This window comes from Neofelis nebulosa, chromosome 6 (assembly GCF_028018385.1).
Source record: "Neofelis nebulosa isolate mNeoNeb1 chromosome 6, mNeoNeb1.pri, whole genome shotgun sequence".
Lineage (NCBI taxonomy): Eukaryota > Metazoa > Chordata > Mammalia > Carnivora > Felidae > Neofelis > Neofelis nebulosa.
The window spans coordinates 147,471,318-147,485,710 of record NC_080787.1 but is presented as its reverse complement, the minus strand read 5'-3'; the positions used below and the strand labels follow the sequence as shown (position 1 = coordinate 147,485,710).

The 14,393-nt window shown below is 39.0% G+C and overlaps 1 protein-coding gene across 3 annotated transcripts in view; it reads left to right on the top strand.

Annotated features, from left to right (window-relative positions):
- Positions 1 to 7,681: 7,681 nt before the first annotated feature.
- The window catches only part of LOC131515131 (uncharacterized), a 210,799-nt gene continuing 204,087 nt past the window's right edge, over positions 7,682 to 14,393 (top strand). For all 3 annotated transcript variants that reach the window (XM_058735809.1, XM_058735810.1, XM_058735811.1), the window contains exon 1: positions 7,682 to 9,754. In XM_058735809.1, coding sequence (XP_058591792.1) covers positions 9,403 to 9,754 — 352 coding nt within the window. In that variant the 5' untranslated portion in view covers positions 7,682 to 9,402. The remainder of the gene's footprint in view (positions 9,755 to 14,393) is intronic.

The following is a 14,393-nucleotide window of genomic DNA, read 5'->3' as shown; positions in this document are numbered from 1 at the left end:
GTCATGACCTGAGCCAAAATCAAGAGTCAGATGCTCAACCAACTGAGCCACCCAGGCGCCCCAACAGCATAGTATTTTCTATAAATTGTAAAGTCGCAACATCTTTGAACACTAACCAGATGTAGAATATTGCCCTAACTACATACAGCACATCTTGTGATAATTGGCTGTTTACTTCTTTTTTTTCCATAAAATTCTGGGCTGGTGATATTTTATCCACTCTCGTATTGGGTATGAGCTTACCTCATGAATCTTTCCCTGGACTGTTTGAAGGATAATCTTGGAAAGGGAAGTGAGGTGCACCTGTGTTGGGTGAAGTCTCTGCTCTTCTGTGTGTGCTTGAGAACAGGTGCAGTTCTCAAGATTCTTCTGGAACATATTAAAAAGACTAAGACCTCAGACTGTGGAAAGGAAAGGATATGCGGTTCTGAGTCCCAGTGTCGCTCTCAGTGCTCATCTTGACACAGCAGTAATTCTAGCTTTGTCTCGGCCCCCGCTAAATCACAAGCTCCAGGAAGGCCAGGGACAGAAGATTCTTGTTCGTGTCTTTGCGACTGAGCACATAATTTTAGGCCCATTTTCAAATATTTTTATTAAGTGGTGTGGAGGGGAGGGTGAGTGGTGGGCATTGAGGAGGGCACCTGTTGGGATGAGCACTGGGTGTTGTATGGAAACCAATTTATATATATATATATATATATAAAATAAAAAATAAAGATCTTGGTGGAAAAAACCCCAAATGGTGTGATTTAATACAGGCCTCGTAAATACATGTATTTGCAAGGTTCAGGTCACCTCAGCAAGTTCACCTATCAAAACCCAGAAGGACGTTTGAAGGTAGAGCTGCTGTGACCGCGAAGGCCTTATGCTTGCTCGTCTCCCTGTCGCCTTCGCCCGCGGCCCCGGGAGAACAATGAGTCGGGTCCCGGCAGGCCCGGGTCCCGGTCCTGGTGCTTTGACTCAGGTCAGCTGTGTGATACTGGTCAGCCTGCCTGCTTTGGGTCCTGTCCCTCTGATGTGGAACGATGGGTTTGGAGAGAGCATCTTAGGTGCCAACTCTAGCATTTGAGGGATTTATCTGTGTACTGACCAAACTTACGGTGGATGAATGAATACTGAGGATACGAAATGGTCATGTCATTTGCAAAGGGCATCCATTTGGCTTATGTCCCTTGAACAAGGGTTCTCGGACAATAGCCTTGCTGGTGTTGTTCATTGTGGCTCCATCTTTCACCGGGGCTCAGGAAGGATGCTGGGAGGAAAAAAAACCAGCGAGTCTTTTAGCCTCTGGTCCCCACTAACATTTTTAAGTGGTATCAAAAGGAGCGGTTCACTTGGCTAAGCTGTCTCCTGAGTGCCAACTCGTATGAAGTGCACCTCAACTAAATTTGGGCTTTATTCCTTTTATCTCCCCTGGCCAGGAACAATGTGATTCATCTATCATTGATTAGGAATATGTTATTTTTCTTTTATTTATCTGAGAGAGAGACAGAGGGAGAGAGAGAATCCCAAGCAGGCTCCACACTGTCAGCACAGAGCCTGATGCAGCGCTCGAACCCATGAAGCCATGAGATCGTGCCCTGAGCCGAAACCAAGAGTCAGGTGCTTAACCTGTGCCACCCAAGCACCCCTGTTACTTCTTTATTGCCTTATTAGGAGATATTATCCTATATGCCATTGACTTGTGAAATTCTTAGTGAACCCGTGTTAAATTCTGGCAAAGATTTAAAAAAAAAAAAAAAAAAAGGAGAGATCTTGGGGCTCGAACTCATGAACGATGAGCTGATGACCTGAGCTGAAATCAAAAGTTGGACACCTAAATGACTAAGCCACCCAGGCGCCCTTCTTGAGGTTTTGGTTTTAGCAATTCTGACAGATGTGAGGTGATACTGTGGTTTTGATTTGCATTTCCTTGATGGTGAGTGATGTTGAGCATCTTTTCATGTGTCTGTTGGCCATCTGTATGTCTCCTTTGGGGAAATGTCTGTTCATGTCTTCTGCCCATTTTTTAATTGGACTGTTAGCTTTTTGGGTATTGAATTGTATAAGTTCTTTATATATTTTGGATACTAACCTTTTATTGGATATGCCATTTGCAAATAATCTTCTCTCGGTAGGTTGTCTTGTAGTTTTGTTGATTATTTACTTTGCTGTGCAGAAGTTTTTATTTTGATGAAGTCCCAATAGTTTATTTTTGCTTTTGTTTCCCTTGCCTCAGGAGACATATTTATAAAGAGGTTGCTATGGCTGATGTCAGAGAAATTACTGCCTGATGTCTCTTGTAAGATTTTTATGATTTCAGGTCTCACATTTAGGTCCTTAATCCACTCTGAGTTTATTTTTGTGTGTGATGTAAGAAAGTGGTCCAGTTTCATTCTTTTGCATGTAGCTGTCCAGTTTTCCCAACAGCATTTGTTGAAGAGACTGTCTTTTTCCCATTGCATATTCTTGACTCCTTTGTCAAAAACTAATTGGCCCTATCATTGTGGGTTTATTTCCCGGCTCTCTATTGTGCTTTATTGATCTATTTGTCTATTTTTGTGTCAGTACCGTACTGTTCGGATTACTACAGCTTTGTAGTATATCTTGAACAGGGATTGTGATACCTCCAGTCTTGTTCTTGATCAAGATTGTTTTGGCAATTTTGGGTCTTTTGTGGTCTCTAGTCTCTCTAGGTTTTCTATATATATTATCATGTCATCTGCAAATAGCGAAAGTTTTACTTCCTCCTTACCAATTTGGATGTCTTTTATTTCTTTTTCTCATCTGATTACTGTAGCTTAGGACTTCCAGTACTATGTTGAATTAAAGTGGCAAGATTGAACACTTGTCTTATTCTTTAAAAATTATTTTTTATTTTATTTATTTTTAATTCATTTTTTATAACTTGTTTTATTTTTTATTTTTTTAAGTTTACATCCAAATTAGTTAGCATATAGCTCAACAATGATTTCAGGAGTAGATTCCTTAGTGCCCCTACCCATTTAGCCCATCGTCCCTCCCACAAACCCTCTTGTAACCCTCAGTTTGTTCTCCATATTTGTGAGTCTCTTCTGTTTTGTCCCCCTCCATGTTTTTATATTATTTTTGTTTCCCTTACCTCATGTTCATCTGTTTTGTCTCTTCAAGTCCTCATATGAGTGAAGTCATATGATATTTGTCTTTCTCTGACTGACTAATTTCACTTAGCATAATACCCTCTAGGTCCATCCATGTAGTTGCAAATGGCAAGATTTCATTCTTTTTGATTGCCGAGTAATACTCCATTGTATATACCACATTTTATTTATCCATTCATCCATCGATGGGCATTTGGCTATTGTCGATAGTGCTGCTATAAACATGGGGGTGCATGTGTCCCTTTGAAACAGCACATCCCTATCCCGTGGATAAATGCCTAGTAGTGCAGTTGCTGGGTCGTAGGGTAGTTCTATTTTTAGTTTTTTGAGGAGCCTCCTGACTGTTTTCCAGAGTGGCTGCACCATCTTGCACTGCCACCAACAATGCAAAAGAGATCCTCTTTCTCCATATCCTCACCAACATCTGTTGTTGCCTGAGTTGTTAACATTAGCCATCCTGACAGGTGTCAGGTGGTATCTCATTGTGGTTTTGATTTGCATTTCCCTGATGATGAGTGATGTTGAGCATTTTTTCATGTGTCAGTTGGCCATCTGGATGTCTTCTTTGGGGAAGTGTCTATTCATGTCTTTTGCCCATTTCTTCACTGGATTATTTGTATTTTGGGTGTTGAGTTTGATAAGTTCTTTATAGATTTTGGATACTAACCCTTTATCTGATGTCATTTGCAAACATCTTCTCCCATTCTGTCAGTTGCCTTTTAGTTTTGCTGATTGCTTCCTTCGCTGTGTAGAAACTTCTTATTTTGATGAGGTCCCAGTAGTTCATTTTTGCTTTTGTTTCCCTTGCCTCTGGAGACGTGTTGAGTAAGAAGTTGCTGTGGCCAAGATCAAAGAGGTTTTTGCCTGCTTTCTCCTCGAGGATTTTGATGGCTTCCTGTTTTACATTGAGGTCTTCATCCATTTTGAGTTTATTTTTGTGTCTGGTGTAAGAAAGTGGTCCAGGTTCATTCTTCTGCATGTCGCTGTCCAGTTTTCCCAGCACCACTTGCTGAAGAGACTGTCTATATTCCATTGGATATTCTTTTCCTGCTTTGTCAAAGATTAGTTGCCCATACGTTTGTGGGTCCATTTCTGGGTTCTCTATTCCGTTCTATTATTCTGAGTGTCTGTTCTTGTGCCAGTGCCATACTGTCTTGATGATTACAGCTTTGTAGTATAGCTTGAAGTCTGGGATTGTGATGCCTCCTGCTTTGGTTTTCTTTTTCAAGATTGCTTTGTCTCTTCAGAGTCTTTTCTGATTCCATACAAATTTTAGGATTATTTGTTCTAGCTCTGTGAAGAATGTGGTGTTATTTTGATAGGGATCGCATTGAATATGTAGATTGCTTTGGGTAGTATCGACATTTTAACGATATTTGTTCTTCCTATCCAGGAGCATGGAATCTTTTTCCATTTTTTTTGTGTCTTCTTCAATTTCTTTCATCAGCTTTCTATAGTTTTCAGCGTATAGATTTTTCACTTCTTTGTTTAGATTTATTCCTAGGTATTTTATGTTTTTTTGTGCAACTGTAAATGGGATCGATTCCTTGATTTCTCTTTCTGTTGCTTCATTGTTGATGTATAGGAATGCAACTGATTTCTGTGCGTTGATTTTATATCCTGCAACTTTACTGAATTCATGAATCAATTCTAGCAGTTTTTTGGTGGAATCCTTTGGGTTTTCCATATAGAGTATCATGTCATTTGCGAAGAGTGTAATTTGACCTCCTCCTGGCCAGTTTGGATGCCTTTTATTTCTTTGTGTTGTCTGATTGCAGAGGCTAAGACTTCCAATACTACGTTGAATAACAGTGGCGAGAGTGGACATCCCTGTCTTGTTCCTGACCTTAGGGGGAAAGCTCTCAGTTTTTCCCCATCGAGGATGATATTAGCATTGGGTCATTCATATATGGCTTTTATGATCTTGAGGTATGCTCCTTCTGTCCCTACCTTCTTGAGGGTTTTGATCAAAAAAGGATGTTGTATTTTGTCAAATGCTTTCCCTGCATCTATTGAGAGGATCATATGGTTCTTGTCCTTTCTTTTATTGATGTGATGAATCACATTAATTGTTTTGCAGATATTGAACTAGCCCTGCATTCCAGGTATAAATCCCGTGGTGAATAATTTTTTAAATAATTTTTAAAATTATTTTTTATTTATTATTATTTAATTATTTTTTAATTATTATTTAATTAATATTGCTGGATCCGGTTGGCTAATATCTTGTTGAGGATTTTTGCATCCATGTTCATCAGGGAAATTGGTCTATAGTTCTCCTTTTTAGTGGGTTCTCTGTCTGGCTTTGGAATCAAGGTAATGCTGGCTTCATAGAAAGAGTTTGGAAGTTTTCCTTCCATTTCTATTTTTTGGAACACCTTCAAGAGAATAGGTGTTAACTCGTCCTTAAATGTTTGGTATGATTCCCCTGGGAAGCCATCTGGCCCTGGACTCTTGTTTTTTGGCAGATTTTTGATTACTAATTCGATTTCCTTACTGGTTATGGGTTTGTTCAAATTTTCTGTTTCTTCCTGTTTCAGAAAGTTTTGGTAGTGTATATGTTTCTAGGAATGTGTCCATTTCTTCCAGATTGCCCATTTTATTGGCATATAATTGCTCATAATATTCTCTTATTATTGTTTTTATTCCTGCTGTGTTGGTTGTGATCTCTCCTCTTTCATTCTTGATTTTATTTACTTGGGTCCTTTCCTTTTTCTTTTTGATCAAACTAGCTAGTGGTTTATCAATTTTGTTAATTCTTTCAAAGAGCCAGCTTCTGGTTTCATTGATCTGTTCTACTTTTTTGTGTGTGTGTTTTTTTTTCCCCGATAGCATTAATTTCTGCTCTAATCTTTATTATTTCCTGTCTTCTGCTGGTTTTGGGTTTTATTTGCTGTTCTTTTTCCATTCCAGCTCCTTAAGGCGTAAGATTAGGTTGTGTATCTGAGATCTTTCTTCCTTCTTTAGGAAGGCCTGGATTGCTATATACTTTCCTCTTATGACTGCCTTTGCTGCCTTCCAGAGGTTTTGGGTTGTGGGTGTTATCATTTTCATTGACTTCCATATACTTTTTAATTTCCTCTTTAACTGCTTGGTTAGTCCATTCATTCATCAGTAGGATGTTCTTCAGTCTCCAAGTATTTGTTACCTTTCCAAATTTTTTCTTGTGGTTGATTTCAAGTTTTATAGCGTTGTGGTCTGAAAATATGCACGGTATGATCTCAATCTTTTTGTACTTACTTAGGGCTGATTTGTATCCCAGTATATGGTCTCTTCTGGAGAATGTTCCATGTGCACTGGAGAAGAATGTATATTCTGCTGCTTTAGGATGAAATGTTCTGAATATATCTGTTAAGTCCATCTGGTCCACTGTGTCATTCAAAGCCATTGTTTCCTTGTTGATTTTTTGATTCGATGATCTGTCCATTGCCGTGAATGGGGTGCTGAAGTCTCCTACTATTATGGTATTACTATTGATGAGTTTATTTATGTTTGTGATTAATTGATTTATATATTTGGGTGTTCCACATTTGGTGCATAAATGTTTACAATTGTTAGGTCTTCTTGGTGGGTAGACCTCTTGGTTATGATATAATGCCCTTATGCATCTCTTGATACAGTCTTTATTTTAAAGTCTAGATTGTCTGATATAAGTATGGCTATTGTGGCTTTCTTTTGTTGGCCATTAGCATGACAGATGATTCTCCATCCCCTTATTTTCAATCTGAAGGTGTCTTTAGGTCTAAAGTGGGTCTCTTGTAAACATCATATAGATGGATCTTGTTTTCTTATCCATTCTGTTACCCTATGTCATTTGATTGGAGCATTGACTCCATTGATGTTTAGAGTGAGGACTGAAAGATATGAATTTATTGCCATTATGTTGCTTGTAGAGTTGGAGTTTCTGGTGGTGTTCTCTGGTCCTTTCTAATCTTTGTTGCTTTTGGTATTTATTTATTTACATATATATATTTTCATCTTTTCTCCTCTCAGGGAGTCCCTCTTAAAATTTCTTGCAGGGCTGGTTTAGTGGTCACAAACTCCTTTAATTTTTGTTTGTCTGGGAAATTTTTTATCTCTCCTTCTATTTTGAATGACAGCCTTGCTAGATAGAGACTTCTTGGCTGCATATTTTTCTGATTCAGCACACTGAATATATCCTGCCACTCCTTTCTGGCCTGCCAAGTTTCTGTGGCTAGGTCTGCTGCAAACCCAATCTGTCTTCCCTTGTAGGTTAGGAACTTTTTTTCCCTTGCTGCATTCATGAGTCTCTCCTTGCCTGAGTATTTTGTGAATTTGACTATGATATGCCTTGTTGAATGTCGGTTTTTGTTGAATCTAATGGGGGTCCTCTGTGCTTCCTGGATTTTGATGTCTGTGTCTTTCCCCAGGTTAGGAAAGTTTTCCTCTATGATTTGCTCACATAACCCTTCTACCCCTATTTCTCTCTCTTCCTCTTTTGGGACCCCTATGATTCTGATGTTGTTCCTTTTTAATGAGTCACTGATTTCTCTAATTCTTCCAATTTTAGTATATGTGCTGCCGAAGCGAGCACAGATTTCTCTAATTCTTAAATTGTGCTCTTTTGCCTTCATCTCCCTCTTTTTTTTCTGCTTCCTTATTCTCTATAAGTTTGTCCTCTATATGGCTGATTCTCTGTTCTGCTTCATCCATCCTTGCTACTGCTGCATCCATCCATGATTGCAGCTCAGTTAGAGCATTTTTAATTTCATTCTATTTTTTACTTCTTCTATCTCTGCAGAAAGGGATTCTAATCTATTTTTGACTCCAGCATTTATTATCGTGATTCTAAATTCTGGTCCAGACATCTCGCTTGTATCTGTGTTGGTTAAATCCCTGGCTGTCATTTCTTCATGCTCTTTCTTTTGGGGTGAATTCCTTCATTTTGTCATTTTGAAGGGAGAAAAGGAAGTAATGAGGTAGAAAAATTAAAATTAAAAAAATTAAAATTAAAAAAAATTAAAATTAAAAAATCACACACACACACACAAATCTAATAAATATGCTAGATCCTAGGTGCGTTTTGGTCTGGGTGTTGAAAGTGGTTTAACAGATTAGAGAAAAGAAAGAGGGGGGGAAGGAAATCGTTTGAGAATTTGAAAAAATGAATACATTGAAGTGGACTAAAATGAGATGATGGGAGGAAAATAGAATTTGAAAAAATTTACACAAAAGTGAAGAATATAGTAGAAAAAATCAAAGAAAAATATTTTTAATAAAAATTAAAAATAAAAATGAATTTTTTCTCTGTATTCAAGAAAAAGAAAAAAAATGAAAAAGAAAAAAGAGAAAAAAAGAAATCATTTGAAAATATGAAAAAGTGAATACACTGTAGTAGACTAAAATAGAATGATGGAAGTAAAATAGAATTTGAAAAAATTTACATAAAAGCAAAAAATATAGTGAAAAAAAGGAAAAATATTTTTAATAGGAATTGAAAGTAAAAATGAAGTTTTTCTCTTTCTGCATTCAAGAACAAGAAATGAAAAAGAAAAAAGAAAAAGAAAAAAAAGGAAAAGTTTGAAAATTTGAGAAGGTGAATACACTGAAGTAGACTAAAATAAAATGATGGAAGTAAGATAGAATTTGAAAAAATTAACACAAAAGTAAAAAATATAGTAAAAAAATTAAAGAAAAATATTTTTAATAAAAATTGAAAATAAAAATGATTTTTTTCTCTTTCTGTATTCAAGAAAAAGGAAAGAAGTGAAAAAGAGGTAAAAAAAGAAAGAAAATTGAATAGATGGACCTCTTAACAGATTGAAATAGGACTGAAATTACTTTGTTTTCCCCTAGAGGTCAGACTATGTAGTGCTTTATAGTCCATAAACTAAGTAGGCGATGAGACTTGTGTCCTTGAAGAGCGAGGTTGGCCCGGTTGAGCGGGGCTTAGTGTAAAGGCTCCGTTCTCCACTAGATGGCGCTGCTAGCCTACTAGGATGTTGTGTTGCTGTGCTCCTAGGTGCGTATGCGCATGCGCGGGAGCGGTCAAAATGGAGTCACCCAGCTCCCCAGTCTCTAATTTCAGAGCTCTGTTCTCCCAGATCAGCAGTCGCGCATCTGTCCTCTGCCTTCAGCTTTCGTCCACTCCCCGCTTCTTCACTGTCTGTGACCGAGCCCCAGGCAGTACCTCTCTCCCGAGTTTTGTCTCAGATGCGGCTGTTTTCCCCGGCCCCTTACTTCCGAAGGACTGTGGCTTTGACCCGTTCCGCCCCTCCGCGGGAGGGTGTCACCGAGCACTGGCCCAACGAGCAACGGCTGAATGTCCGCTGCACCCAGGAACTGCCACTGGACCCTTGCTGCTGCCGGTGCCCCGAGACTGCGGCCCGAGGCCAGCCCACCTGAGAAAAAGTTTGCGAGACAGTGTAGCAGCAGCGTTTCAGGGATTGTGGGAAATCACAACACACATCTGACACCAGGCTTTACCCTTAAGGACCTTGTTTGGGCACCAGCGAATGTGGCTGCCTTCTGGGGTCTGCTGGGACCAGGTGGCTTCAACAGTCTTCACCAAATGTCCTTCCAGCAGTGGGACCGCTTTTCCCCGTGTGGCCCAAGAACCTCCCGGACCCCACTCTGTTCCTGGGGATTTGCCCTTCCCACCAGAGCACCGCCAGGTAGGGAGCTGCGGAGTTGCAGCCTTTGCGCCCCCCTTGTTTACAGTCTTAATGGAATTTAAACCCTCTCCTTTCGCCTTTCTCCCTTTTTATTTCAGTCCCTGCGGCTGTTTCCAATTTTCTCCTTTCTCTCCAGCTGCTTTTGGGGAGGGGTGCTTTTCCCATATTCTACCCCCCTTCCCCACCCCTGCCTCCATCTTCTCTCCGCCTGCAAAAGCACCTCCCTTCCTGTGGCTTCTTGCTCCCCAAGTTCATCTATTGAAATTATCATATGGCTTTTATCCTTTCTCTTCTTGATGTGATGTATCATGTTGATTGATTTGTGTCTAACCACCCTTGTATCCCAAGAATAAATCCCAGTCGATCACGGGGAGTGATTTTTTAAAATGTACTGTTGGGTTCAGTTTGTTAATATTTTGTTGAGGATATTTGGATCTATGTTCATCAGAGATATTGGCCTCTTTTTTTTCTACTGTCTTTATCTGGTTTTGGTATCAGGATAATATTGAATTTATAGAACAAATGTGGAAGTTTTTCTTTCTTTTCTACTTTTGCAAATAGTTTGAGAAGAATAGGTTTAACTCTTCTTTAAATGTTTGGTAGAATTCACCTGTGAAGCTATCTGTTCCTGAAATTTTGCTTGTTTGGAGTTTTTTGATTACTGATTCAATTTCATTGTTGTAATTGATCTGTTCAAATTTTCTATTTCTTCCTGATTCAGTTTTGGGAAATTATATGTTTCTGGGAATTTATCCATTTCTTTTAGGTTGCCCACTTTGCTGGCATGTAATTTTTTACAATATTCTCCTATAATCCTTTGTATTTCTGTGGTGTTGGTGTTTATCCTTTTTCATTTCTTTTTTTTAAAATTTTTAATGTTTATATATGAGAGATAGAGAGAGAGAGGAAGAATGAGCAGGGGAGGGGCAGAGTGAGAGAGGGACACAGAATCTGAAGCAGGCTCCAGGCTCTGAGTTGTCAGCACAGAGCCTGATGTGGGGCTCGAACTCACGAGCCGTGAGATCATGACCTGAGCCAAAGTCAGACGCTTAACTGACTGAGCCACCCAGGTGCCCCATTCCTCTTTCATTTCTGATTTTGTTTATTTGAGTCCCCCCCCCCCCCCCCCACTTTTTTGTTGATGAATCTGGTTAAAGTTTTATCAATTTTGTTGATCTTTTCAAAGAACCAGCTGCTGGTTTCATGGATCTGTTCTATTGTCTTTTTAGTTTCTTTTTCATTTATTTCTGCTCTAATCTTTATTATTTCCTTCCTTCTACTGGTTTTGGGTTTTGTTTGTTCTTGTTTTTCTAGGTCCTTTAGGTGTAAAGTTAGGTTGTTTATCTGAGATTTTTTTTTTTTCTTCTAGAGGGTGGCCTGTATTGCTATAAACTTCCCTTTTAGAACAGCTTTTGCTGCATCCCAAGATTTTGGACCATTGTGTTTTCATTGTCACTTGTCTCCATTATTTTTGGATTTTCTCTTTGATTTCTTGGTTGACCTATTAATTGTTGAGTAGCATATTATTTTATGTACCTGTGCTGTTTCCAGAGTTTTTCTTGTAATTGATTTCTAGTTTTACAGAATTGTGGTTGGAAAAGACACATGGTATGTGTGACTTCAGTCTTCTTGAATTTGTTGAGACTTATTTTGTGGCCTAATATGGGATCTATTCTGGAGAATGTTCCACATGCACTTAAAAAGAATGTATATCCTGCTGTTTTAGGATGGAATGTTCTGAACATATCTGTTAGATCTATCTGGTCCAACGTGTCATTCAAAGCCGCTGTTTTTATGTGGGGTGTCAAACTCCCCTGCTATTGTGGTATTACTATTGATTACTTCCTTCATGTTTGTTATTACCTGCTTTATGTATTTGGGTTCTTCCATGTTGGGTGCATAAGTATTTACAATTGTTATATCTTCTTGATGGATTGTTCCTTTTGTCATTAGGGAGTGCCTTTCTTTGTCTCTTGTTACAGTCGTTTTAAAGTCTATTTTGTCTGACAAAAATATCGCTGCTCTCTTTTCATTTTCATTTGCATGATACATGCTTTTGCATCCCTTCACTTTTATTTATTTATTTATTTATTTATTTATTTATTTATTTATGTATTTAACTTTTTGTATATAATTCATTGTCAAGTTAGCTAACATACAGTGTATAGAGCATGCTCTTGGTTTTTGGGGGTAGATTCCCGTGATTTATTGCTTATCAGTGCTCATCCCAACAAGTGCCCTCCTCAACGCCCATCACCCACTTCCCCCCTCCCTCATCAACCCTTTTTGTTCTCTGCATTCAAGAATCTCTTATGGTTTGCCTCCCTCTCTGTTTGAAACTGTTGTCCATCCCTTCACTTTTAATTTGCCTGTGTCTTTAGGTCTAAAATGAGACTCCTCCTGGCAGCTGTTTTATCCCGTCCGTCACCCTATGTCTTTTGATTGAACACTTATAGTTTAGTACACTTATATTCAGAGTAATTATTAATAAGGATGTACTTATTGACATCTTATTAGTTGTTTTTTGGTTGTTTTTGTAGTTCTCTGTTACTTCCTTCTCTCGCTATTTTTTCTCCTGGTTTACTGGCTTTCTTTAGTGATATACTTAGATTCCTTTCTTTTTATTTTTTGCACTTATATTGCTGGTTTTTGAATTATTTTGAATTTTGAACATTAGGCTCATATATAACATCTTATGCATATAGTAGTTTATACTAAGTTCATGATTGCTTAAATTTGAACCCATTCTTTACTCCTTTCCCCTCCGTGTTTTAGGTATAGGTGTTATACTTTACATCCTTTTATTTTGTGAATCCCTTGACTGATTTTTGTAGATATACTTAATTTTACTGCTTTTTGTGCTTCCACATTTGTTACTCCTACTTATGGTCTTTCCTTTCTACTCAAAGAGACCCTTCGACATTTCTTGTAGGGCTGATTTGGTGGTGATGAATTCTTTTGACTTTTGTTTGGGAAACTCTTTGTCTCTCCTATTCTGAATGATAGCCTTGGTGGATTGAGTATTCTTTGTTGCAGATTTTTCCCATTCAGCACTTTGAATATATCATGCCGTTCTCTTCTAGCCTGCAAAGTTTCTGCTGAAAAATCAGCTGATAGCCTTATGGGTTTTCCCTTGTATGCAACTGTTTTCTTTTCTCCTGATGCTTTTTTTTTTTTAATTTTTAAAAATGTTTTATTTATTTTTGAGACAGAGAGAGACAGAGCATGAGCAGGGGAGGGACAGAAAGAGAGGGAGACCCAGAATCCGAAGCAGGCTCCAGGCTCCGAGCTGTCAGCACAGAGCCCGACGCAGGGCCCGAACTCACGAACCGTGAGATCATGACCTGAGCCGAAGTCGGATGCTTAACCGACTGAGCCACTCAGGCGCCCCTCCTCTGATGCTTTTAAAATTCTCTCTTTCTAACCACATTTTGCCGCTTAAATTACTGTGTTTCTTGGTGTGGTCCTCTTTGGGTTGATTTTGTTGGGGGCCCTCCATGCTCTTGAATCTGGATTTCTATTTCCTTCCTCAAATTCAGGGAGTTTTCAGCAATTATTTCTTCAAATATATTTTCTGCCCTTTTTCTCTCCTTTCTGCTTCTGGGACCCCTGTAATGCAAATGTTATTGCACTTGATGATGTCACTGGGTTCCTTAAGTCTATTTTCATTTATTATTATTGTTTTTTTCTCTCTCTCCTGTTCATCTTGATTGTTTTCTGTTACTCTGTCTTCCAGGGTCCCTGATCTGTTCTGCTTCCTCTCGTTTATTCATTCCATCTAGTATATTTTTAATATCGGTTATTGAGTTCTTCATCTCAGATTGGTTCTTTTCTATGTCTTCTCTTTGTTGAGGGTCTCACTGAGGTCCTCCATTCTATTCTCAAGTCCAGTGAGTATCTTTATGACTATTTAAATTCTGTATCAAGCATATTACTTATTTATGTTTAATTTAGGTCTCTTGCTGTGATTTTCTTTCTTTCAAAGTTAATTTATTTATTTTGAGAGAGAGAATGAATATGAATGTTGGGGGGCAGGGACAGAGAGAGAGAGAATCCCAAGTAGGCTCTGCACTGTCAGCACAGAGCCCAATGTGCAGCTTGAACTCATGAATTATGAGATCATGACCTGAGCCGACATCAAGAGTTGGATGCTTAACTGACTGAGCCGCCCAGGTGCCCCTGACCTGTTCTTTCATTTGGGATATATTCCTCTGTCTCTGTATTTTGTTTAACTCTCCATGTCCGTTTCTCTGTGTTTTGAAAGTTGGCCATATCTCTTGTTCTAGAAGGTAGCGGCCTCATGAAGAAGAGGCTCTGTGGTGCCCCTGCAGTGCGATGTCCCCTGTTTACCAGAACCTGGCACTTCAGGGGTGTGTCCTATGTGGGATATGTGTGCCCTGCTGTTGTGGCTGAGCCACTGTTGCTTTCAGTCAATCTTCTGTAATGGCTCTCTTTGCCGGGGGCAGTGTTCGCTCCCTGTGGTGTTAGTTTGCTGAGCTGGGGCCATGTTGGGCTGGAGTTGAGTCAGACCGGGCATTTACCAGAGATGTAGCAGCACCAAACTTCAGGGCACCTGCCCTGTGTTGTCTCCTGAGAAGTTTTCATTGGTGGGCGGAGCCTGCAGTAGATCAGATGTCTA